Below are 27,778 nucleotides of genomic sequence, written 5' to 3' on the forward strand. Positions count from 1 at the left end.
ATCGAAAGCGTTTGCCAGCAGTTGATGACAAATTCGAACAGAAATATTTTATATAATGTAATATAAGTTTACAAAAATAATATATAATAAAAATATATAATAAAATAATATAAATAATATAAAATAATATATAATAAAATAATATAAACTTATATAACATAAATATAAGTTTACAAAAATAATAATTATGGTGGTCCCGTCACCTGGTCGATCCAGGTGAATTCGTGTGAAGGTGAACCACGTTGATAGGTGCACCTTCTACGCCACTGAGACACGTTCTTTCAGTGGATCGGCATGGCTGCCTTGTCGGTCGCGACGCAGGCACAGTCGTTGTTGGCCCGTGAGCGGTATCGTTGTCGAATCGAACACCGTTTTGCACCGACGTCTCGATCCTCGTGTTTCATCGAACAGAAAAGTGACCGTTCGATTCGCGGCCCGGCGGGGACCAATCGGAGAAACATCGGCCGAAGGATGCGCGAGAGACGATCGTGACGTGCGAACACCAGATGTTCTTGTAAATGAATTTTGTTTGAAATTTTGTTGCCAGTGAGAACCGAATATGTACCGAGTTTAATTGGCGCACAGTCGATTGCCGTGTTCGATTGCCAAATTCAAAAATCGTTTCCAAAAATCCAGTCGATATGGTTCACGTTACATCGGCGAAAGCGATCTATATTTAAAACGGACACAATCGTTTTATTCATTCCAAAGTAGAACATTTTCATCGATCATTGTATTCGCGTACGAATGTTGCTCCAGTTTCACCAAATTTGCGGCGTATCCGCTGTATCGTCGCGCCGAAGCTACAAAGATGGGTAAAAAAGGCCCGAGAATTAGTCTACGCCGAGAGTTAGTCTCGGTTCTCCTGTGTTTCGCGTCGTAAACGGCAAGTGAAATCTCTAGAAGCCGCTTGTGATTTGGAAAATTCGTCCGAGTTCTTCTTCGTTCTCGATAGACACCGATCCTCGTCGCGGAAAGATGAACTCCGGCTGGAATTTGAGAGAAGCAACTCTGTGCCGTATTCGGAATTGGTGATTTCACGCGAGTGATCGGTCGCCGGGCACCGCGAACCTGCGGAATCGTGCACGAAGTGGGTACAGCAAACACTACGGGACCAGTTACTGATGTGTACGAGGAACAACCGATCCGCGAGAGCAAGCCGGATGATAGCGACGGAACTGACTCTGTCAACGTGCTCGAGGATCGTCGCCCGTTTTCGGAAGATCGAAGGGGACCAGGGTTTAACGCGTTGTCGGTCGATGCAGAGCGATGTTCGCCAGATCGGCCATCCTTGTCGTGGCGCTCTGCCTCTGGACCACCGTCGGTAAGATGTCTTCTTTTTTCGTCGTCGTTCGCCGAGCGTCGTTTTCGAGCAGATTTCGCTGACGAGAATTGTCCACGATGTACCACTTTAATATGTGTTACATTTTCTACTTCGTACCGATTTGCATGCGGCTTAGTTACATATTGGGTACCGTAACTCGGCATCCAAGTGGAATCGCCGTATTTTCTGGGACACACTCCGTGGAAATATATTCTTTCGAGAACTCGCAATTCCACCGAAAATGTCTTTCTTCCCACTTGTTGGTATATACAACGATACTCACACACATATACACACACACATGTCTACATAGGGGCAATAAATAAAGGTGCAAGCCCGAGCTTCGTAAATGCAGGTGCAAGCCCGAGCTTCTCGGGGAAACGGGTACACATTAGGACTCTCATTTACCTGGAATTTACCTGAAGGATTAGTATAAAAGGACTGCACGTTCCATTGCGAGACACTTCCCATAGAACTACAGAGGCGTTCATCAGCCTAGAAGACGATCAGTCAGACAGTATCACCGTAACTTCGCGTAAAGTACATTTTATATAAGCTAGGTGCTTTTTTAATCACTGTATTACATTTGTATTGCATTATTAGCAAATAAAAAATTAGAAATTCTTCGTTATGATCAATATTTTACGAACGTGAATAATGTTTAGAATCAAAGTGTCTTTACCATTTCTGTTGACTCGCACAATTTTATCTTCTTTTTCCATTTGTAGTATTTATGAATAATATTATTAATATCATAATATTATAGTAATATTATGTATTATATAATAATATTATAATATTATAGTAATATTATGTATGATATAATAATATTATAATATTATAGTAATATTATGTATCATATAATAGCTTCGATAATTTTATTCTATTATTATTTTATTTATTCCTCTGAAATGAATGAAATGATAATTGAATGTCTGGAATGCATTAAACAAGAAAAACAAAGCAATACAATATCATAAATAAGAAAAGCTTCGAGAAGGTTTTACAAGAAAGATAACGATACCTGAATTTTGTGAAAATATACAATTTTGTGTCTGTTTCTGTGGTACAGTTTCATGTTTATTCGTGTTTAATTACTGTTATTTTCACTCGTTTCTGTTGTATTTGTTTTATTAAACGAAAAAAGCAACACAATATCATAAATAAGAAAAGCTTCGAGAAGGTTTTACAAAAAAGATAACGATACTTGAATTTTGTGAAAATTTACAATTTTGTGTGCCTGCTTCTGTGCAGAGATTCGTGTTTGTTCGCGTTTGATTACTTTTCTTTTCATTCGTTTCTCTCGCATTTGCTTTATTAATCGCATTCCCCTTTCTTTCTAATAATTCACAACGAGGAGTATTGAAGACACGAGAAAGAACATCAGTCGGAAATCGCGAAATTCGAAGCACATTTCACTGCACAAGCGTTCAATCGTATTTGTGTTTACTGTAGCCGTGCTCTTGTAGCCTATACTTTCTAATATATCCCGGAGAAAGCGTCGAGGCGACTTCTTCCGATGCACGGATTCGGACAACCGTGAAACCAGACTGTAGATAGTTTGAAAATTCCGAAATGGAAGAATAACTTCTGGAAGAATTCGTCGTTCGATCTGCTTCATGATCAACATCGCTCCAACCTGATTAGTTTTTCCCACATTTGGATCGATATTTAATTACATCCTTATCATTTTTTTAATAAATTTTGTTCTTATCACTTGTGAATTATTGTTCCAGCATACGTTAAAAATATCATCAATTGGTTATTATTATTGTTATCGTTACGATCAATATTTTACGGACGCGAATAATGTTTAGAATCAAAGTGTCTTTACCATTTCTGTTGACTCGCACAATTTTATCTTCTTTTTTCATTTGTAGTATTTATGAATAATATTATTAATATCATAATATTATAGTAATATTATGTATTATATAATAATATTATAATATTATAGTAATATTATGTATTATATAATAATATTATAATATTATAGTAATATTATGTATCATATAATAATATTATAATATTATAGTAATATTATGTATCATATAATAGCTTCGATAATTTTATTCTATTATTATTTTATTTATTCCTCTGAAATGAATGAAATGATAATTGAATGTCTGGAATGCATTAAACAAGAAAAACAAAGCAATACAATATCATAAATAAGAAAAGCTTCGAGAAGGTTTTACAAAAAAGATAACGATACCTGAATTTTGTGAAAATATACAATTTTGTGTCTGTTTCTGTGGTACAGTTTCATGTTTATTCGTGTTTAATTACTGTTATTTTCACTCGTTTCTGTTGTATTTGTTTTATTAAACGAAAAAAGCAACACAATATCATAAATAAGAAAAGCTTCGAGAAGGTTTTACAAAAAAGATAACGATACTTGAATTTTGTGAAAATTTACAATTTTGTGTGCCTGCTTCTGTGCAGAGATTCGTGTTTGTTCGCGTTTGATTACTTTTCTTTTCATTCGTTTCTCTCGCATTTGCTTTATTAATCGCATTCCCCTTTCTTTCTAATAATTCACAACGAGGAGTATTGAAGACACGAGAAAGAACATCAGTCGGAAATCGCGAAATTCGAAGCACATTTCACTGCACAAGCGTTCAATCGTATTTGTGTTTACTGTAGCCGTGCTCTTGTAGCCTATACTTTCTAATATATCCCGGAGAAAGCGTCGAGGCGACTTCTTCCGATGCACGGATTCGGACAACCGTGAAACCAGACTGTAGATAGTTTGAAAATTCCGAAATGGAAGAATAACTTCTGGAAGAATTCGTCGTTCGATCTGCTTCATGATCAACATCGCTCCAACCTGATTAGTTTTTCCCACATTTGGATCGATATTTAATTACATCCTTACCTTAATTTTGTTCTTATCACTTGTGAATTATTGTTCGAGCATACGTTAAAAATATCATCAATTGGTTATTATTATTGTTATCGTTACGATCAATATTTTACGGACGCGAATAATGTTTAGAAACAAAGTGTCTTTATCATTTCTGTTGTCTCGCACAATTTTATCTTTTTCTTTCATTTGTAGTATTTATGAATAATATTATTAATATAATATTAATATATATATATATATATATATATATATATATATATATATATATTTTATTAATATTATTATTATAATATTAATAATATTATTCATAAATACTACAAATTAAAGAAAAAGATAAAATTATATAGTATTATAATATTATTATATGATACACATAATATTATATAATAATAATATAATAATATATAATAATAGTAATTATATAGTAATATTATAGTAGTATTATAATAATATTATAGAGAGTAATATTATGTATCATATAATAATATTATAATACTATATAATATTAATATAAAAATATAATATTATGTAGTATTATTAATAATATTGATTGCACTAAAAATAATAATATTAACTGTATTAATGCGTTATAATAATTTGATATAATAATACAACAATATAGGTACAAGTAATATAATCCGAGTGACTATGACGTCAACGTGATGTGAAGCCATAGGAACACTGTAGTAGAAAGTGAATGTTCTGAGCACAGAAAGGGCTTTTGAAAATCATCAGACACTCTAGATTAAGAGGTCTAAATTTCTTATTTCACAATCATTGAATTCATGATCAGCATTGAATGCTCCCGTCGAAATTTATCAGATAAATAAATTTATTTTTATGTACAAGAGAACGAAGCTTGCAATAGTTCGCATATAAATGCGTATAATTTACAGTGACGGTAATTTCTGCAATAATCGATAAGCAACGATCATACATCACTTTGTCGTCACTCGATTAATTTTTTTGCTCACTTTCAAAGAGACTCGCCCTTATTTAAGTAAACACAATACAAATACGTGCGCCTTGTCTCACATCCACGCAACATTCCTCTTACGTTGCACGAACGATTCCTTTCTCTTCTACGTAAACGCCGCTGAGAAGGCACCTATAAAAATTGCCATTAAAACGTCCACGGTCGCGGTTTCTCTCGCACAATCTATCGGCGACGCCGCAATTTTCCGTGAACTAATTTATGCAGTATCTAACTGGGATTTACATACATCATGTTGTAGCATACATTTAAATACTTGACATCGTGCTTGACATGATACTGAACAATATTATTTAATGATTAATTATTAGTATTATTTGACTATTAATTATTACTATTATTTAACTATTAATTATTACTATTATTCAATTATTAACTATTACTATTATTTAACTATTAATTATTACTATTATTCAATTATTAACTATTACTATTATTTAACTATTAATTATTACTATTATTTAACTAGTAATAGTAATTATCTAATTACTAATTATTACTATTACCTAATTACTAATTATTACTATCATTTAACTACTAATTGTTACTATTATTTAAGTATTGAGTATTACTATTATTTAACTACTAATTGTTACTATTATTTAAGTATTAATTATCACTATTATTTAGCCATTAATTATTACTATTATTTAGCCATTAATTATTACTATTATTTAATCATTAATTATTACTATTATCTAACTATTACTTAACTTTTTATAAAAAACGAATCAATTCTTTATAAAATAATTTGCAGGAAAGTGCTTAAAGTTTCTTATTCAAATAAAAATTGTGAAAGTCGGGCAACCACTTTTAATCGCTTCAATAAAACACTTTCTTTTTTTTAAATCTTCGTCACAGCGTTGCAGACGTGTTTCCGTTACTTTCGTATTCACAATTATAGATTGCGGATTTTTATTTCCACTTTATTTCTACCACAAGGAATTTTCTATACACTTGAATTTATCCTCCATACCAGTTTGTACGAAATAATCACTGAAAATCGGGTTTTGTATTAAAGAAACATGAATGAACTGAAAATGCATATTTTCATTCGTTCTCTCGAGTGGTTCTGTGCCTAACAACGACTTTCGCGGTGATTCCATTAGCGTGTGTGATCCGTGCGAATGAAATTCATTAGACGATCATTCTTGCGATTCGTTCGAAAGAAAAGATTGAGAATCGAAACACGCTGCAAAAATCTTACACGTTCCAAACGGACTAGAATAGAAAGTTTTCACACGTCGGTGTGACAAAACACACACTTGCTTGATCGAAGTAACGTGTTTCCCCTCCGCCGATCGCACACCGTTTACGCGAGGGTTTTTCCCAATTGTCTGACCGCGTTGCAGTAGATCCGACTGCGCGGAGTCGTCTGTTTTAATGTCAAGAAATTCAATCGGAACGGCATATTCGAAATATGTATACCTCGCATAAGATTGCACGCATGCAGGGAACGTGTTCCGAATAAACCGATAAATTCCTTCAAGACATCTTGCACGATATGAAAAATTTCTTTCGCAACCGAATCTACCGTATGTACGAGGATTTAAGCTTCCTGTTTGCAACGACCCCCCCCCCCCCCTACAAAACTTCGCGTACGATTTTCTAGCAGTTTTATCGAACGGAAATGACAAACAAGTTCGCTTTTGTAAAGTTTTTTTACGGCGTACCTAGCGATACTGAAAAATTTGCAGTGCATACATCTTTTATTCATAGATCAATAAAATGGCCGAACAAAATCACACGTTAAATCGTAGAGTCTCGTTTTATGCTTTCCAGTGCTTTTTGGGCCGTTTCGCTTTTTTAAATTTTCGTTATCGGCTCAGATGAAAAAGTTAAAAACGAGGTTTTTTTTCTTTTCATTCCATGTAATAGCAAAATTAAAAAGAAAAAGCTTCTTTTAGGCATCGTGTAGTAGACTCGATCATAATAAATAATAACATAATAAAATAATAATAAATAATACAATTAAATAATAATGAATAATATAATAATAAATAATATATAATAATAATATAATAAAATAATAAAATAATAATAAATAATATAATAGAATAATAATAAGCAATAACCTCTGTCATCTAAAAAGAATTCAAGCCATTTGCTTTAGTTTTAAAATATTTATCGCGTTTTAAAAGTTGTACGAACACTTTTGTGGGCCACTGTACAGAAACATTTGATCGATGGTGACAGGTTTAACGCAAAGTTCTACTCTGCACATTTCTGCAAATACCGTTGATATTGACGCGTCGAACTCCGTAAGCGTCTGGCAATTTAAGCTGGTCAACTATAATATTGGGATGGCAACTAAGTAATTGCCGATTTCAGTTATAGATGTCTCTCACTCCCATTTTTATGATATCCGTGAATGTTATATTATAAAATTATTATTATTATTATTATTAAGTTGTTTTTTATTATCCGCGAATGTTAGCAACTGGACAAATTGAATGCAGCGGTCAAGGAAAAGCGACCAGAATTGGTCAATCGTAAAGGTGTCATTTTCCAGCAGGACAATGCTAGGCCGCACACGTCTTTGTCCACTTGGCAAAAATTGATGGATATTGCTTGGGAATTGATGTTACACCCACCATATAGCCCTGATCTCGCGCCATCGGATTACCACTTATTTCGATCCCTGGACAACTCCCTTCGTAGTAAAACTTTGAATGACGATGACGCTGTAAAATCTCACTTAACTCAGTTTTTGGCCGAAAAGGATCAGACTTTCTACGAGCGTGGAATTTTCAAGTTGTCAGAGAGATGGCAAAAGGTAATCGAACAAAATGGAAAATACATTACAGATTAAACTTCGTTCCAAGTAAAAAGAAATTTTTATTTCATCGAACAAATCGGCAATTACGTAGTTGCCAACCCAATATAATATTATGAAATGCAAAATACAGTTTAACGTATTTTACACTAGATTCACGGAACCCGTCAAAGTGATATTTTCTAATTTACGATTATTCATATCGTAAAGATACATTTATGAGTTATTTACTCAATTTGTATGTTCCTTACGGCAAATTTTACAATTACACTTGTTAAAAATCAGAATAAATGTCTTATTGTTACTTTTATAAACTAATATAGGACAGCTGTTCTTTGTGCTCCGTAAATCTAGCGTTTAGAAATCAAAGTGCTGTCACGATTTAAAAAGAATTTAAAAATCGAAGTTGACTTTTTATTGGTGAAAAAGAACTCCCGAAATTTTCAGATGTCTCTGAATCCGGTTTTAGCTTTTCTTCCAAAGATTTGCTTGTATTAGAACTCTTGAAAACTGTTGGTATTGGTGGAATACTCGAAACAAAAACTTGCAGAATGTTTTTATACGTAAATTATATTAACCCTTTGCAGTAGAAGCTATTTTAATTCGAAAGCCAAAGCATATTTTCTAATCTACGGTAATTTCCATTTTATAGGATTTAATTTTATTTATTCATACGAAATCAAGCCTGTTGAGAAGTGGAATACTTGCAATTTAAACAGTTTTTAAAAAATATAAACGGATCCGATACTGTTACAATTATACAGAAAAATAGTATAGCTATTTTTAGTGGCGCCTCAGAGTCGCCACTCGAGCGCAAAGGGTTAATGTAAATAATTATATTGATGCATCGAACAAAATGGAAAATACATTACAGATTAAACTTCGTTCCAAGTAAAAAAAATTTTTCATTTCATCGAACAAATCGGCAATTACTTAGTTTCCAACCCAATAAATCGACGAAGCGCGATCCAGGCGAGCATATTGCTGCAGGCAACTCTGAATTTCTTCAAGGTGATCAGGTTGTATCGCCCACCCAGTATAACATTACGTAGCGGCGAATAGCGTCTCGTATAATTTTCTATACACCTCGGTTAACGATAGAAAGTTCGCCATCGCCGGGGAACGAAAGCTGGACCTGTCGAAAGAATATCGAATTCGTGGTAGTATCTGCGGGGTTCTGACGTCAACGGAGGGAACGTGTCGACGACCGGATATACACAGAGGGTCGCGGCAAGGATTCGAAAGGGGCCGCCATTTTTTTTCTCTCTTTCTCGTTTTTAATGACCGCGGAGAACCGAACCGGAGAACTTTCACTTTGGTGAGGTCATCGTCGGTCCTTAAATATTCCTCGGAGTGACGCTTCACTTTCGTACACGCCGGCACACGCACACGGAAAAATATTTAACGCTTTGAGGACCGTTTTTAGAGTGGTGGAGATTCGTCTGGTCTCCATCTTGAAGTGAAAGTTCAGACGGGGTCCGGCCTTTCCCACACGGAAGGTCCTTTGCAAGGATGCACGTTATCCACGAGTGTGTTCCATATATACGCTCCGCTTAAAACCGCGATTTTCTACACGATCGACTCTCTTTCCTTGATAACATCCGGACCGAAAATTTTTATGCAAAACGAGAAAGTCCGGCGTATCGTGCGCGCTGTTCGATCCACGGGAGAAAAGCCAAAATTTCGAAGTGTAAGATCTAACATTGAATCGCGAAATATCAACGGCGCAATGTACTTTTGAAAATCAATCATTCTGTTTCTACTTTCAATCACGCGTCATTGAGACAAGAACGTTTGTTATTTCAATATGATTTTTGTGAATTAAATTGAGTATCATCGAGAGCCTCGAAAACGAGTAAATAATTTTATTATTATATATTAATTTCATGCAATAATAATAATACAATGATAAATATTATTAATTTCATTGTATTATTAATAATAATATATAATATAATAATATTAATTAATATTATATAATAATATATAATAATATATAATAATAATAAATAATTTATATGATAAATATTATTAATTTCATATAAATTATTTACCAACTTTAAAGATTTACTTTTAAAAAACATACCAGAAAGCAGCTTGCTGATTTTCTGTGCCTGCAATTTTTCTGGACAGATTAAACTTTAAGTTGAAATCAGTTTTTTTTGAAAATATCAAGCAAAATAGTGAAAATATTAACCAAAATAGTCATCAAAACGCAGCGTTCGATCCTATAAGAGAGGACAAAATTAGGACAAAATTAATAACTTCTAAACTAATTGGATTAAACGTAGATCAAATCGAAACTAATTTCCTCATTCAGTTTATTTGCTCTCTGAAATTTCGTTTGCACATTCTTGCCGGAAATGTACGAAATTCATAGGCTGTTGTTTCAATAATATTTACCTGAAAAATACACATATAGAATCCAAGGTTAAGATATTTTAAACTGTTAGTAATTTGTGCGTACGTGTGAGGCAATATTGTATTTTACAGATTGTTGCATTAACCTCTTTTACACGGCGCCATTGAAATCAGTATTTTCGGTTTGGCAGGTTTGCTTGCGGAACACGAAGATGATCGCTCGATTGCACCTGGCTTTTTATGCGTTGTCTAGCGACCTAATTACTCGCGGCTCGACGCTTCGACCGTTAACTTCTTAACCAGATAGTTCTACGATTACACGGTCTAACACCACTTTTGCGACTCGGTAACCAGAAGACCATCTCGAGCAGATTTTCGTGCTGTAAACACGAATCTGACAAACGGCTTTGCTCCAGAATCTCAGTTCGAGTGTCGAAAAGTAACACTGCCATTCATTTTTGCGCAAACGATGCTGAACGACCGAAAAAAACTGAGAATTCAGATCTCGTTTTCAACCGATAAAATAGAATTTCTCTGCTGTGTCACGGGCCATTGTTGGTTAATCTCCTTACTATTACCTTCATGCATATACCTGTACAGTAATTTCTTTCTAATTCGTGCTCAGATTGCGCTAAAAAATGGGCAATTCTCGAGTTTTACGTCTCGTGTCTATAGTCGTTGACATTCGGTAACTTTAATAATAATATATAATAATAATAATCTAATATAATAATATATATTATATATAATATAATAATAATAATCTAATATAATATATATGTTATATATAATATAATAATAATAATCTAATATAATAATATATATTATATATAATATAATAATAAATAATATGATATAATAATATATATTATATAAAATATAATAATTATAATCGACCACGTTTTTGGGTCCATTTTTGGGACACCTTTTATAAAAACGAGCCGTAAGGTTAAATTATTATTATTATTAATCATATCTCCTTTTCGCAAATTGTCCATTTCGCAACCTGAGCGCGAATTGGAGAGGTAATCGGAGAGGTATGTATCAATTTTGTATCGAATCAGTATTTGAGTTGTTCACAAGTTCTATAGTTTGTTTGCCCCGTTTCCAAACTCTGCACGATTTTATTGCTTTGCTGCGAACTGTTCTTCCGCGCGAATTCCTCTCGCGCATGTCTCTACTCTGTCGTAAAAAAAAGTACTTGGAGAGTACGAAGAAACGCTTAAAAAGTCGTTCCCGGAACACATTCCTGTGATACATAATTGACACATACTCTCCGGCCATTCCTTTCGTCTGGGGAACAAATATTTGTTCACCGTAAACTATCTTTTACGAACGAGTAACTCGAATAGTTCAAATTTCCTACGGACAGCAGTGTTTCGAAACCATCGACGTTCCAGCTTCAAGATTCGAGTTTCCCTAAGAAATAGAAACGTGTGATAAGTGTGCGTGAAGTATTGTTTTGAATTATTTTTAGTATTTTTAAAAAACTTGTGTTCACTGGACTTATTTTTATAAGTGCGAAAGAATAGTTCAGTTTTGTAAATTATATTATAGTGATGTGGCGATTACCTCCAGACCCGCTAGCAGATGGCTATAAAATGTTTTATAAACTAACTTTAGATGAAAAAGATGAATTTCTAACTTTGGATTTGTCACCGAAAAGAGGAAGACCTAGGCGTTATTCACAAATAGAAATGGATCCGTTATACGCTGGATCTCGTCCTGTTTCTTCAGCAAAATACAAAGACACGATGGACTTGCTTAATTATATACCCCTAATATACCACAGTTATTTGAAAGATTTGAAACAAAACACGATTTCCGAGGACTTAATCACTCCTATTGATGACGAAAATTAAATTGAACCGATGTATTTTCATATAAATTACTTATACTTATGTTTCAAAATGTACCAATCATTTTTGTATTTTATGAATATTAAAATAAAAAATACTTAAATCAAACCTTTATATCAAATATGTTCATGGTATAAATTATTATTATATATGTAATTTCTTCGACAATTTTAGTAAATCACTGTCCTTTCAGAACATCACTTCGGTAAAATACGTCGGACAAAATTAATATATGTCAGTCATTTTCCTAAACTATTTATTTCGAAAGTGGCTTAAGTCACTTTACCGTAATGAAAAGTGGTGATTTTTTAATGTTTATACGAAATTATTTATACTGAGAAAAATATCAGTATCCTGAGACAACAAATACAAGTAAATCTTCTCGAAAGTTAGCATCCATATTTTGAAACGTGTTAAAACGCAAACCTTTAAATATATCGACTTCAAAACAAAGTGACTTATGCCACTTTCAAAATAAACGGCTCAATTGTCCCCGACACAATTATTTTGCAATATTACCCTGTATACCTTTCAGTAAAACAAATAAATAGAAATTACCGTGTACAATATCATAAGTGATATAACACAACTCTCCCCCAGACGAGGAAACAGCTTCTGACTATTATGAGCCCTAATCTGTGGAAAGATCAGCGTTAAATAGAAGAATTGAACGGGCACAAATGCTCTCGGCGTCGGATCTACGAGCAAAGGCAGTCCGAACAAGACGGAGAAAGTGGGACGATGAAAGTGCGACCAAACGACTAGCCTGACACTGTCTGTCTGCCTTTCTGCCTATGTGTGCATCACCGTTCGCCATCGAAACGGTCTTTTTTTCGTCGACACGGCGCCGCGCCGCGGCGCGAGGACGACGAAAACGCAGGATCCACTTGTTGCTGACCGTTCCACGAGCCAGAGACGTCGCACGCGAATCGTTTCGTTCCACTTGCGAAGGACGGTTTGACGATATGAAAATTGACGAAACATTTGAACGCTACACAAAATTTGAAACAGTCCACCATTTTTTTATTGGTTGCTTCTTTGAACATTGAACCGAGGAAAGCTTGATTTTGTTGATCAGTTAATTAGTTTCTTATAAGTAAGCATGGAGGAAATGTGATATTAATTTTTGTTAACACTAAATTAATACCAAAAAAATTTGAAGTACTCAAATATTGTACTAATATAGTACTATATTATACTATATTATATTAGTACTAATATAGTAATATAGTACTACTAAATTACAAGAGAATTGTGGTTTTCAAAATGAAAATAAAAAAATTATACTATCTCTCTCAAATAACTCTGCGTAGGATAACAAAGTTCGAAAAGTATTAGCCTCCACTGTTTTCTAGATGTGATCGTCATAGATAAGAATAAACTGCTTCTCGCGAAACTCATTCCTTAAATCCCTGCGTGTGTGTTCTGTTCATTAACGTTACCGTCACCTGTTAATATTTTCAGTGGCAAGAAACCGTACCGTGACTCAGACCGTACACAATGTCTGCAAAAAATTACAGTTACCTAAGAACTAAGAGAAAATAATAGAAAATCGCGTAAACTTTCATATAAAAAGGATTCACCTCAACGATTAACCAATCTACGAAAAAAGTCATATTTACGAAAAATTTGCGAACAATCGGTAGCCTGTTTTTCTCTTTTTTTTTAACTGTTAGTACACAGTTACCGCTTTATTGTATTCTCCAGATGTGATTCTCGTAGAATTTAAATGATTTCGAGGAAGAAATAGACCGAAACATTCACTTATATGCAATAGTAGATGCGATTTGCAAGTGACATTAGAAATTTAAAATGTCTACGTTGGTTAAATATCTTATTTGTAATTTAAATTCCATCCGTAATTGAAATTTTATTTGCAATTAAAATTTTGTTTGCAGTCCAAATTTCATTTGTAATTTAAGTTTATATATTAATATATATATAATTATATTAATAATTATATATATTAATATAATATTAATTATTATTATTATATATATATAATTCATAAGTTCCGAGTTAGAGTGAACCTTATTTTGAATGAGATTTTGGACAACTAATATCAGAGAAAGATGACTGAGTGTCGTACATAAACGAAGTTTGCATAGGGACATTATTATGCTTTTAATAACAGGAACTTGGTACTCTGTAACTAACGTTAAAAGTAAGTTGAAGATTTAGACAGACAGTAAATAATAAAGACCATTATTGCAAACACAAAAGAGCACCCATATTTTTGTTATGCAAAATATAATTCAATAAACATATAATGAAATAACGAAATTCGCATAGGTACAGTCGTCTAAAGTGTTGTAAAAAAGCAACGATTTTAACATCACTAATTAATATGAAAGCGCACTTTGATAAGATGTCGATGATTGATGTCTTTCCCTGAATGATTCGTTATCAAATCGTAGCGAAATGCAGCTATTGGGTTGGCAACTAAGTAATTGCCGATTTGTTCAATGAAATAAAAAATTTTTTTTTGCTTCAAATGAAGTTTAATCTGTAATGTATTTTCCATTTTGTTCGATGACCTTTCGCCATCTCTCTGACAACTTGAAAATTCCACGCTCGTAGAAAGTCTGATCCTTTTCGGCCAAAAACTGAGTTCAGTGAGATTTTACAGCGTCATCGTCATTAAAAGTTTTACCACAAAGGGAGTTGTCCAGGGATCGAAACAAGTGGTAATCCGATGGCGCGAGATCAGGGCTATATGGTGGATGTAACATCAATTCCCAACCAATATCCATGAATTTTTGCCGAGTGGACAAAGACGCGTGCGGCCTAGCATTGTCCTGCTGGAAAATGACACCTTTACGATTGACCAATTCTGGTCGCTTTTCCTTGGCCACTGCTTTCAATTTGTCCAGTTGCTAACATTCACGGATAATAAAAAACAACATAATAATAATAATTTTATAATATAAAATTTACGGATATCATAAAAATGGGAGTGAGAGACATCTGTAAACTGAAATCGGCAATTACTTAGTTGTCAACCCAATACGATATCAGATGTTAATTTATGCAATTCGAAGGGAAATGTAGCGTAAACTATTTCAAGCGATACGATACAAGCCCTCCCTTCGGAAGAGGGAAACGTCTTCGCGAAATTGTTCAGTTTCATCGAGGCTAGCGGCTCCTGGACAAATGAACGATGACTGCGCTCTGTAACGTAGCTTCTTTCATCGCGGCCGGTGCATTACGATATAGCCGCTTCTTGATTTCCAGCACGTTATAGCGGTATTGAAGTCACTGCACCGTGAGAATACAGTTACGCGGTATTCCCTTGTGAATAATGGCGGCCATTAGCTGCGCGGAGGGGACAGGCAAGATGGAGAAAACGTAATCCTATTAGAACTTTCAATAATTTTTTCCACCGTTCCGCGAGAGAAAGACAAAAGACCCTCGTCGGACGTTTTCCGTCGGACATACTCGCGAATCCTCCATCCTTGAAGTCTATACGTACACTTATGCGAATACTATTCATAGACTTTTGTTCGAAATCGTGAACGGAGCACAGAAAACAGCTGTTTTATATTAGTTTATAAAAGTAAGAACGAGACATTTATTCTGATTTTTAATAAGTGTTATTACATTACATAACGTTTGCCGTGAGTGACATGTAAATTGAATAAATAACTCATAAATATATCTTTAAGATATGAATAATCGTAAATTATAAAAATTAATGACCGCCTGCAACTTAATAATTCTAGGATTGAGAGTTAATGGCTCCATTCAATTCTCAAAATCCCGAAGTCCCAAACTTCTCGACGGTGTACAAGCATTAAAGGAGTACTACTAATAAGAGAACTTTGATGATTGGAAGGTTTTTTTACAACTTCGTAAATTTTTGTAAATTAGTACTTCGACGAGCAAGTCTTAAGCAATTTTCTTATTTCATCTTCTTTCAGTCCTTCGGGGCGAAATAAAATTCCTTGAATGAAAATAGGCCCCCCATTTTCTTGCACACATATAAAATAATAATACAAACATTGTAAAAAATGCTTGTAACAAAAATTAAATGGACTTACACGCTAAAACAGCAGCATCGTATTAATAAAAGCTTGTTGTTAACATGAAATGTCCGATTTCACAGTTATTATTGAAAATACTTGATTTTCCGTCACGTTGGAAAACACGTGGAATGCACAGAAAAAAAGATAACAAAATTTATTTCTTTAAACTGCGAACTCGTAAATAAAATATTGTAAATATCACCATTTATAAAAATAATCTTAAATAAAGGATGGTTATAATTTAACGAAATTGAGATCTTATATCACAGTAGGCTCGGTGAATTAAATCGTAAACGTTCGGATAACAGTCCAATTATTGTTAACGAAAATTCGATGATCACGGTCTCGAATTGAAGCACGGAAGGTTACACTCTACTTGACGATATGAACTCGAAATCCAAGAAGGAACGGATATCAAGGTCGATCTCTCAGGCCTCCCACAGCTCTCTCTCATTATCCTTCGGTAAATCTGAAGTTAATTAAAGCCCGGGCGGAGGAGAGCCGTGTTGTGTTATGTTCGAATGCGAATTGGATCCGAAAAGCGTGGCAAGTGTCGTGTTTCGAGCTCGACAACATGAAATATTTTCTTTCAATTGACAAGCGAACAAGTTTTCAGCAAAAGAGAATGAAGACTGGTCAATAATTATTATACAATTATAATTATATATATAATATTATTACATATATTACTATATATTATAATATATTATATATTACACTATATTATACTGTATTTTATAATATAGCATATTATATATGTATGCATATGCATATAATTATATTATTATATTATATAATATATTATGTGTGTATAATTATTATATATGATTATATAATGTATTATATGTGTAATTATTATATATAATTATAATTATATAACGATAATTATATAATTATAATTCCAGCTGGTAAATATTTTGCTGGACTAGAATTGTTGCAAAGTCATCGTTTCAGTAGACAAGCATGGTTGCGTAAACGTTATGGAAGGACGCGACTTATATCTGAAAGCATCAACGGTGAGAATTTTATAGAAATGTCTGGCCGTGGAAGTCTCGTGTCCTTGATGGACAGTGTTCTCTTGCACTCCGTTTTTTATCTTATTATTTGCCTTTAGCTTTTTCTGCCAGCGGAAGTATTTATACCTTAATCAATTCCCACGTGAGAATTTATGTACAGCGACACCCATTAATATTCGGACACTTTTAACAGTACAATAACACTTTTAAAACTGAACTAAACGATTCGTATTGTTCCTAGATGATAGAGATAGTTCCAATGCTCGTTACTGATCAATGCTTTTCATTAATAACTCGTAAACGAAGTTGCGGATTGCATTTCCGCTAAGGAAAACGTTACTTCAAATGACCTAAGGTCCTTGATGGAAGTCCCTCCCCCCCCATTTCCGGATTACGCGACATTTTTGGGACATCCTACATACATGAACTTCGATATTCGTATATGTTACACTTTGGTAGATCCGAAGTGTTCTTGAACCTTTTTTTAATGCTATATTCTAGTCGATAGATTGACGAATTCAACGACGTATAATAAAATCATGTGTGTAAAATGTATAAATAATTTTCATGAACGGAATATCACAATAGCCAAGGATTATTGTACAATTGTTTTCGATAATAATATCGCAAGTTTAACCTAAGGGTTAAACTTGCAATAAACTATTCTGGACGTTGGCTACCAGCTACTCAGCGCCGCTTTTCGGCAGAAACGGGCATTTGCAGACCCTCGTATTATTTAATATGGTTTTGGAACTAACATATTGTAATGATATTGGACTTATATGAATTTGGCTGAAATCGAGAAATTTGCAAAAAAATCAATATCTTATTTTCTATAATTTTGTTATTGTTTGTTTTGTAATTTTGTTTTGTTGTTGTAATCGCTATCTATGCGAACTCTTTCTCTCGTCGCCTTGTTGCTTGAACGATATCATTATCACTGCTATCAAAACGATAGCCTAACTGTAGAAGAAAACCTTCTACAGTTAGTCTTTCTAACATATCTGTATAAACGTCTATCTGGAGCTCATCTTCGCTATTACTTGTGTCACGAGACTCATTCGTGTTTGAACGTTTTGCCATTGTTCTAATAAAAAAATATGAATAAATACATAGGTTGAAAATTTCTAATTGTTATTACTAACTCGCAAGATGATATTTACCAAAAAAAATTTTACCAAACAATTTATTTACTAAGAGAAGAATCACTTTTCCGATTTTCTCACTCGTTAGATCTATTTATACCGCTCGACGCTTCAAACCAGACCGAGTTCAGCTTTGAAAATCTTTTCCTCCGGATTTTATTATTATAAATCTCACTATACAGTGCGTGCTATGTTCGCATACCGATCTTTCTTCTACAAACTTGCCTTATCGCTCTTTTGAAATGGCGCCTTTGAAGTGCTCGGACCGTCGTGAGCACGCCTCTCACGTTCTCGTCAAAACCCGCTGACATTTCTTATATATATCTTAGTAATTTTACTATATTTTGATTCGATTTCTTGTGCGATTTCAAGAGAAAACTTCAGGGAAACATGCATGTCTGAAAAAGTTGCGCTGAAATAACTCAATTCCCCGTAATCACTAATAAACTTGAATGTCCCACGAGAGATAAACTTGAATGTCCCACGGACAGCGGAGTGCAAAGGGTTAAAAAGTGTCTACACATCTTTCCGCGGCAGTAATATGCTTAGAGTATATCTCTGTAACAAGTTCGCACGAGTTTGAAGAGCAGCGGTCACAGTTACCGATTGATTTGCGGTTGCAGGAGGCCAATTTAGCGACAACACGCCACCCGTGATGTCGATAGACCGAAATCTGGTGCTTCGGGACACCGAGCCTGTGGGAAGCGTCGTGACTAGGGCCCGCGCCGAGGATAATGAACAGGATCAGCTGACCTATGGTCTGGAATCCATTGGCCACAGCTACAATGGCGATGACAGTCCGCAACCGCCTCTTCCTTTCTTCATCGACAACAGCACTGGCATCATCTACGTCAACGAAACGCTTAAAGAAAGGGTGAGTGCCGTTTTTAATGCCCGGTACCATAATCTGGACGTTGGTGCCCTATGCTTTCTATAGTCTTCAATCGGAATCTGACCTTGGAAGATCGCCCATTTTCTGGTTTGGATACTGCAAAATCTTGAACGCTTTTTCAGCCTGATCTGTCTGTTTTTTTTAATAGCTTGATCTGCTGTTTCATGTTAAATTGACGAAATGGTAAAATATCGTTACGATGGAAGCGTTAAAATGAAAACCTAAGACGAGGTGAGATAAATTTAATGTGTGAGATTATTCGACATTTATTAATTAATTAATTTATTGGATGGGATATAGAGCGCTATTGTGCATTATATATAGATAAGAAAATATCAATCGAATTTACAAAACTAGAATAACGAACGTCTGATTTGAGTACTTGTTTACAATAAAATATTAATTTCGATTAGGTTACATCGGTGATTTCGAGAGCCGATTGCCTACATTTATTGATAGAGTTAGAAAATAAATCAATGTCGCCGCTCACTGAATTAATGTAATTAGAAACTATAGGAATAGTGTCAAAGAATCTAAGGTCAATCTTATAAGCATCTACTCTGAGTAACGGACAGTCGCGCATTGGACGTGAATTAATGTTAAAGTTTATAAGGCCCAATAAAGGGGGGGGGGGTCAATCAACGATGTTGTTTATAATTTTCAAAACAAATACCATGTCCGCCACAGTTCGCCTGTTCTTTACAGTCGCCATTTTAAGAGTCATTTTAAGAATACATTTACATTGTACAACAATATAGCCTGTCCAATATAAATAAATAAATAAATGTGCACTAATCTTATATTAAATTTACCTCATCTCATCTCATCGTAGGTTTTCATTCTTAAAGAAGATATTCACTAATGCTTCCATCGCATTGATATTTTACCATTCCGTCAATTTAATCTGAAACAGCAGATTAAGTTGCAAAAAGAAGCTGGACAGATCAGGGTAAAAAATTACTATACTTAGCTTGATAGGAAGACGACACACGACACCCGCATATTTAATTATTTGTATCTAACGAAATGGTTCTGCATAGTACACTATTTATTGGGTTGGCAACTAAGTAATTGCCGATTTCAGTTATAGATGTCTCTCACTCCCATTTTTGTGATATCCGTAAATGTTATATTATAAAATTATTATTATTATTATTATGTTATTTTTTATTATCCGTGAATATTAGCAACTGGACAAATTGAATGCAGCGGTCAAGGAAAAGCGACCAGAATTGGTCAATCGTAAAGGTGTCATTTTCCACCAGGACAATGCTAGGCCGCACACGTCTTTGTCCACTCGGCAAAAATTGATGGATATTGGTTGGGTACCACTTATTTCGATCCCTGGACAACCCCCTTCGTGGTAAAACATTTAATGACGATGACGCAGTAAAATCCCACTGAACTCAGTTTTTGGCCGAAAAGGATCAGACTTTCTACGAGCGTGGAATTTTCAAGTTGTCAGAGAGATGGCAAAAGGTCATCGAACAAAATGGAAAATACATTACAGATTAAACTTCGTTCCAAGTAAAAAATATTAGGTTGGGGAAAAAGAAATCCATTATTTTTGCGCGAAATTCAAGACTTTATTTAAGATGTTTCGGATTGTCCGATTTGGGTCAAATATGCACCGTTTTGTTGTATAATTTGTTGCCATTTTAATGGTAGCTTCATAATGCCTCTCTCATAGAAGTCTTGGTCCTTATTGGCGAAAAACTCTAGTAATCGATTTTCACAATCTTCTTTTGATCCTAATTTCTTATCACTCAGGAAGTTTTGCAATGCGAGAAGAAGGTGGTAATCGCTTGGTGCCAGGTCCGGACTAAATGGTGGATGCATTAAAACTTCCCAACCAAGCTCCCGGTGTTTCTGGCGAGTCACTACAGACGTGTGTGGCCTTGCGTTGTCCTGATGGAACACAACACCTCTTTTGTTGGCCAATTTTGGCCGTTTCTGGTCAATCGCTAGCTTCAAACGGTCCAGTTGTTGACAGTGGAGATTTGAATTTAGTGTTTGGCCATACGGAAGCAACTCATAATAAATGATTCCTTTCAAGTCCCATCAAATACACAGTAAAACCTCCCTGGCCGTTAGTCCTGGTTTGGCCACCGTTTGAGCTGGTTCACCACACTTTGACCATGATCGTTTTCGCACAATATTGTCGTATGTGACCCATTTCTCATCCCCAGTCACCATCCATTTAAGAAATGGGTCGATTTCATTCCGTTTGGCCAAGGCTACGCAGATGGAAATTCGATCCATCATGTTTTTTGGTGTTAATTGGTGTGGCACCCAAACATCGAGCTTCTTTTTGTATCCAGCTTTGCGCAAAGGTTTAAAACTGTTTTGTAGCCGATCTTTAGCTCCTGGGCGATGCTACGACTACTAACATGCCGGTCAACTTCGATTATTTCTGTGATTTTATCGACATTTTCGACGACGGGCCCGCCTGTGCGAGGGGCATCTTTAAAATCAAAAATGCCTGAACGGAATCGACAAAACCAAAATTGCACGTGATTAGCTGTTACAGTATTGGCACCATAAACACCATTCACAATTTCAGCGGCCTGGCTTGCATTTTTTGCCTTTATCAAAGAAAAACTATAAAATGTACCGAATTTTCTCTTTGTTGACTTCCATATTTAACACCCTGTAACTCACAACTGAATGGACCAAACAAAAAACTGCAAAAGGATTTTTTTAGTGCGAAATGTCACCTTTCCAACGAGCATAAATCTAAAATTGTTTGATCGATACATTACGAGATATCGATCACTATAGCAACCTATCGAAAAAATAATGGATTTCTTTTTCCCCAACCTAATAATTTCTTATTTCATTGAACAAATCGGCAATTACTTAGTTGCCAACCCAATACTTAGTATCAGGGTAAATTCATAAATCTTTTCCCTGATTAAACGAAACGTCTATCACGAGGCGCAACGTCTGATGAATAGTCAGGGCGCGGCAGCTTTTAACGTTTCCATGGGCGTGTATGAGTAAGCGGTCTGGCGATGCAATTGCGACAGGATGGTAGGCCGATGTCGATTAATTCATGTGGTACACGGTTTCCGTCTTTTCGAATCTTCCTCGTCGGATGTAAATACCTGTTTATCGTCGACTGGCTAACGTTCGGTTCTTTGGAGAAATCTATCGCCGGTAAGTATGAATTCCTGGTCGGCAACTCGTTCGAATGATAATTTTGCAGTTCCGGAGGGGGTGGCTGGAGGATCGTTTATCGTTCGAATTAACTGATTTTGACATTGAAATACCAGGCTAGACGATGCGACCGGTTTCTTTGTGTTTTTATTTCGCACTTACGGAAATTGTGAAAATGCTTTTATGGAAGTTAACGAATAAATCGATGTTGTAATAACAATCTTGTATGTCAGCGCTTCAACTTTGACCAGTCAAGGTTTGGTCATAGTCTCGTACTTTTAAGCGATTGTACTAAATTACAACACGATCAGAGAGAAATCAAATATTTTGCAGGATTATTTTTTAAAGTGATAATAGCAGATGGATGTATTTTAGTAAAAAGATTGCTTAAAATTGATGGCAGAATTATCGGCAATAATCGGATGTCAAAAATAGGCTTACATCGAAATAATTATCTAGGATCCCAAGGAACCAATTTCAAAAATTTCACGAATCGTTGCGAGACATCAAACTTGCTGAAATTCGCAAGAACTTGTTAATCCATTAACCGCCAAATTACATTTTGGAATTTTTGACGGGAAAAGTTATGAATATGCGCAAAAAGTTGTGTAACAATATCATCATATTCAAATTATGTTTTGTCGTTAAAATATTTTATATTTTTTAAAGAGTCCCAAATGGGGGTTGTGGCAGGTTGCATGAATAAGAAAAAGAGAAAAAATTCTTTTTATTGCATGAAAAACAAAGTAGGCAACACATAGATACAATAACCCCTAAATTACATATTTATGTGTGTGTGTGTGTGTATGATATTTAATTATAATATAAAAATCAAACCGAAAATATCATGCTTTAAATATGATAATTTGTTCACAATTTCACAATTTCATAAATATCATAATTTGTTCCAAATTTGTTCACTTGTTGAAAAGGAACGAAATACATAATACACACCGTTTGCTATAAACAATATTGACGTGGCAGTTAATGGGTTAAAATAGTGCATCGATACAACCTAATTTATACTAATGTAGAAATGGCATACTATAAAACAGCAAAGTACAATAATTATTAAGTATTCTATAATAAGTATAATTAAGAGTATTATAATATAATATAATATTATAGCATTATTATATTATATAATATAATATTATAGCATTATTATATTATATAATATAATATTATAGCATTATTATATTATATTATATTATATTATAGCATTATTATATTATATTATATTATATTATATTATATTATATTATATTATATTATATTATATAATAATTAAGTATTATATATAAATTTTCACACGCATAAAATGGAAAAGTTATGCGTCATCAACATGTTCTGCATCAGACGAATTGTCTGGATCCCGGAATTAAAACAGCTTCGATTGCTTCAGGATTAATTAGACGAAATCAAGTAATTCGCACGCGTGAATCAATCAGTCGTTACTTCCTCCTACGTATTCCTTTCGATTTCTGTACAATGCGTGCACAAGGCATTCGCGTGTGCGGCTCGACGATTCGCCAGCTTCTCCACCTCGCGTCTCATAAAATTAACCTTCCCAAGTGGGATGTTCTGTGCTCACCGTTGCGCAGACCTGGTCTCGCATTACCTCGTTGCAACCTCATTCGTACCGTGTTTATTTCGATTTTAATTGCCACCGAAAAGGAACTTTTGATTAGACTCAAAGATCGGCCTTGTCACGAATGTGACAAATGTTACCTTACAAAATTTCGTAATAATTAATTTAATCTTCTTCTAGGTCTGTCAATTTCATGCGATTTTCTCTGATTCCGAATAAATGGCGATTTATCTGAGACCAGCTAGATTTTTAATTTATCAAGAAGGCATTCGTAAACTTAATTGTATTGATTGTTACTATCGTGTCAGTCCGAGATTAAGATTAATTAAATAAACTAAATTAAATAAATTCAGATCAGCACAGATTCAATTGGAAAATCGAGAGACGGCTGAAGATTGAAATTTTTGAGTTTGCAGACTCTAAAAAGTCTCAACAATTCTACGTTAAAATTAAGCAAATCGTAAACGATATTATTTATTTAGGAAAACAATTTACGCACGTTAATTTCTTAATCATTTTGTATATAAATCGACTCGTAGGCGAGTCCATTAGACACTACTAAGTTGCCAAGGATTGAAGAAACTAAGTTGGCGAAGTTAAGGTTGCCTTTCAACTTCCTTGCATTTCGCAAATCTAAGCATATGTTAAATATTTAAACGCAGAAGTTCAGTTTTAAAACCGAGCACGTAATCTTATCGGCTTTATTGTACGGACGGCAAAGCAGCGAATGTGTTGGGGGATAAATTGCACCGGCAATGGGGCAAAAGGAGCGTCTCGTGGCCGTTTACAGTAATGTCTCCCTAATTCACGCTCAGATTGTGCACAAAAGTGGACAATTTGGGAAGACGAGATACCATTATTCGAGCCTTGCAACTCGTTTTTACAGTTACCAATTGTCAACAATTATAAAAACGAGCTGCAAGGCTTGAATAGTCATATCTTTTCTTCCCAAATTGTTCATTTTTCTGCACAATCTGAGCGTCAATTAGGGATTGTACAATAAATTCTCCCTAATTGACGCTCAAATTGTGTACAAAAATGGACAATTCGGGAAGAGGAGATACGATTATTCGAGCCTTGCAACTCGTTTTTATAGTTACCAATTGTCAACAATTATAAAAACGAGCTGCAAGGCTTGAATAGTCATATCTTTTCTTCCCAAATTGTTCATTTTTCTGCACAATCTGAGCGTCAATTAGGGATTGTACAATAAATTCTCCGTAATTGACGCTCAGATTGTATACAAAAATGGACAGTTCCGGAAGAGGAGATACGATTATTCGAGCCTTGCAACTCGTTTTTACAGTTACCAATCGTCAACAATTATAAAAACGAGCCGCAAGTCTCGGATGATCGTGCCTTTTCTTCCCGAATTGTCCATTTTCCTGCACAATCTGAGCGTCAATTAGGGAGAACTTACTGTATTTCGGAACGACGTGAACGCAACGCGACGAGCCACATATGGTCGATGCCCAGAGATTGAACGTCGTTTCTTGCTACTTGGTTCCAGGGAGGCCAGAACCTGTTCCTCTACGTGACCGTCTCCGATGGCCAGCTCACGACAAAGACCGAGGTCTACGTCACCATTAAAAACACTTCGGGCCCCAATGGAGGACACACCAGGTAGGTTAACTGTCAGGGACAGCATCGGTGAACCGATTGAGATCAGAGCCACGATACCTCCTCGACTTCCTATCCCCTGCAAATTCGCGGACTTCAATCTTTTCTCAACGTTTTTCGCAAGCGCGAACGACCCGCCGCATTCCCCGTACAGTTTCGCGACGAAGAAATGTTGTAGTGGAAAAAGATTCTGGGGTTATTAATTATGTCAAATGGTCGTTAAAACTTGCAAGCGCAGTTGGCGATCGTAAAAGTTATAGATTTTATAGATATTTATAGATATTTTATAGATAGTTATAGACTTTTTAAGAGAAATGTTTCAGTAAATGTTTCTCAGTGGATGTGCCGATTAAATGTTGGTGTTTTTCCGCGTATTTGATATACGCGGTTCCCTACGATTTTTTAGGATGATAGGGATAATAAGCTGTGTTTCCCTTTTTTTTTTAACTTGTAATATATTTCAATATTAAACTTAACACCGATTCAGAGTAGATTTTTTAGCGAATAAACTATTTTGTGTTCGGGTTGATGATAGACTGCCTGTTGCGTGTTCTCGGAGGTAAACTCGGCGTGGGTGTGTTCTAAAATTGAGATAGTCGGATTCGTGGATTATTCAATACTTGCGAGAAGTGAGGGAAACGGTCGTCCTGACTGATCGGTTCGCAAAATTATGAAAGTGACCGCCCCAAACTAAGGGTCACCCGCAGCTAGTGCTCGTACCCTCGGGTGACGTACACGAAGAATCCGAGTGTCCCAAGAATTAGCCGTAGCAAACAATAGTCTGGAAAATGACTTTTCTCGGTGGAACATGCATACCATAAAAAAAAGAACGACTGGGAAATGACATTTGGTAACCAACTGTGGATCATAAAGGAAATACTTGAGTAGAAGACGGAAACGGCTTTTGACGAAATAGCGTACTACGGGTGATCTCGAATTTCGGTTGTTTCGTCAAAGTGTATAAAAATCTATTTCTTTGGGCCTTCGGTCCCTGGGAATTAAGACTCCGTCATACAACGGAACAGTTGGGGCTCTTTGTTCTAAAGTAAAATTGAAATGAAGCACAGCGGGAAATCAGCCGGCCTCTTGGAAGCTATGATCTTTTTATTTTTATATCGATCCTGTGACTGTGTCTCGGTTGTTAATTGAAATAGCATGAAATTAATGATGAATCGATACGGCCGTGACAACGTGACGGAACAGCGGCCTTTCCGATCTCGGAAAAATATGTGGCTCACGCGGGGGTGGGAATTAATTTCAGTGTCTAATATTTTACGGAATGGGACTTCTGTTTAACCTTTTAGGCACGACGCGCCACTATAGTGGCTTTCGCGGATGTCATCTCTCTGAACGACGCGCCACTATAGTGGCTTGCTCTAGTAGCTCACTCGCTCATCGTTTGAACCAAATAATCGTCTTCATATGCATTGTTTCACACTTCTTTTGTCTTCACATCGATTTACGACAGTCTGCAGGGTGTCCCAAAAATGTCTCGCAATCCGGAAATGGTGGGTTCCTCGGATCATTTGAAGCAACTTCTACCTTTACAAAAATTTTCTCCGAGGCACCGTTAACGAGTTATTAATGAAAAACAGTGACCAATAAGAATCGAGTACGGCTGACGCGAGGCGGTCCAGCCAACCAGCGCGCGAAGCCCAGTTCCGCTCATTGGCTCGATCGCCTCGCGCCAGCCGAGCTCGCCTCTTATTGGTCACCGTTTTTCGTTAATAACTCGTTAACAGTGCCTCGGAGAAAATTTTTGTAAAGGAAAAAATTGCTTCAAATGGCCTGAGGAACCCGCCACTTTCAGATTGCGAGACATTTTTGGGACATCCTGTATATACAGACAGAATATACAGTATCAGACTCTGTACAGTACATATCAGACTCTGCCGACTAGAGAAATAGCCTCGCGCAGAATTCAGCCGTACCTAAAAGGTTAAGAATGTGGTGAAGCGTAGCGAAATGAACGTCTTCCTAACCACGAGTAGATTATGCGCTACAGGTAGCGGATTTGATGCGTCTATAGCGAACAATAAATAATAGGCGAAACACGAAATAAGAGAAAGCATTCGAAAAAATTTTAAATACGGTTACATTATTTCCAAACTGATAAAATTGCAAAAGATGAAAATTTTCATTTCGCA

At 35.4% G+C, this 27,778-nt stretch overlaps 1 protein-coding gene across 1 annotated transcript in view; it reads left to right on the top strand.

Annotated features, from left to right (window-relative positions):
* Positions 1 to 305: 305 nt before the first annotated feature.
* The window catches only part of Cad96Ca (tyrosine kinase receptor Cad96Ca), a 42,386-nt gene continuing 14,913 nt past the window's right edge, over positions 306 to 27,778 (top strand). The window contains exons 1-3 of the mRNA XM_033466624.2: positions 306 to 1,324; positions 18,993 to 19,243; positions 25,522 to 25,634. Of these exons, the coding sequence (XP_033322515.2) occupies positions 1,270 to 1,324; positions 18,993 to 19,243; positions 25,522 to 25,634 (419 nt within the window). The 5' untranslated portion in view covers positions 306 to 1,269. The remainder of the gene's footprint in view (positions 1,325 to 18,992; positions 19,244 to 25,521; positions 25,635 to 27,778) is intronic.

Source organism: Megalopta genalis, chromosome 2 (assembly GCF_051020955.1).
Source record: "Megalopta genalis isolate 19385.01 chromosome 2, iyMegGena1_principal, whole genome shotgun sequence".
In the NCBI taxonomy this organism is placed as follows: domain Eukaryota; kingdom Metazoa; phylum Arthropoda; class Insecta; order Hymenoptera; family Halictidae; genus Megalopta; species Megalopta genalis.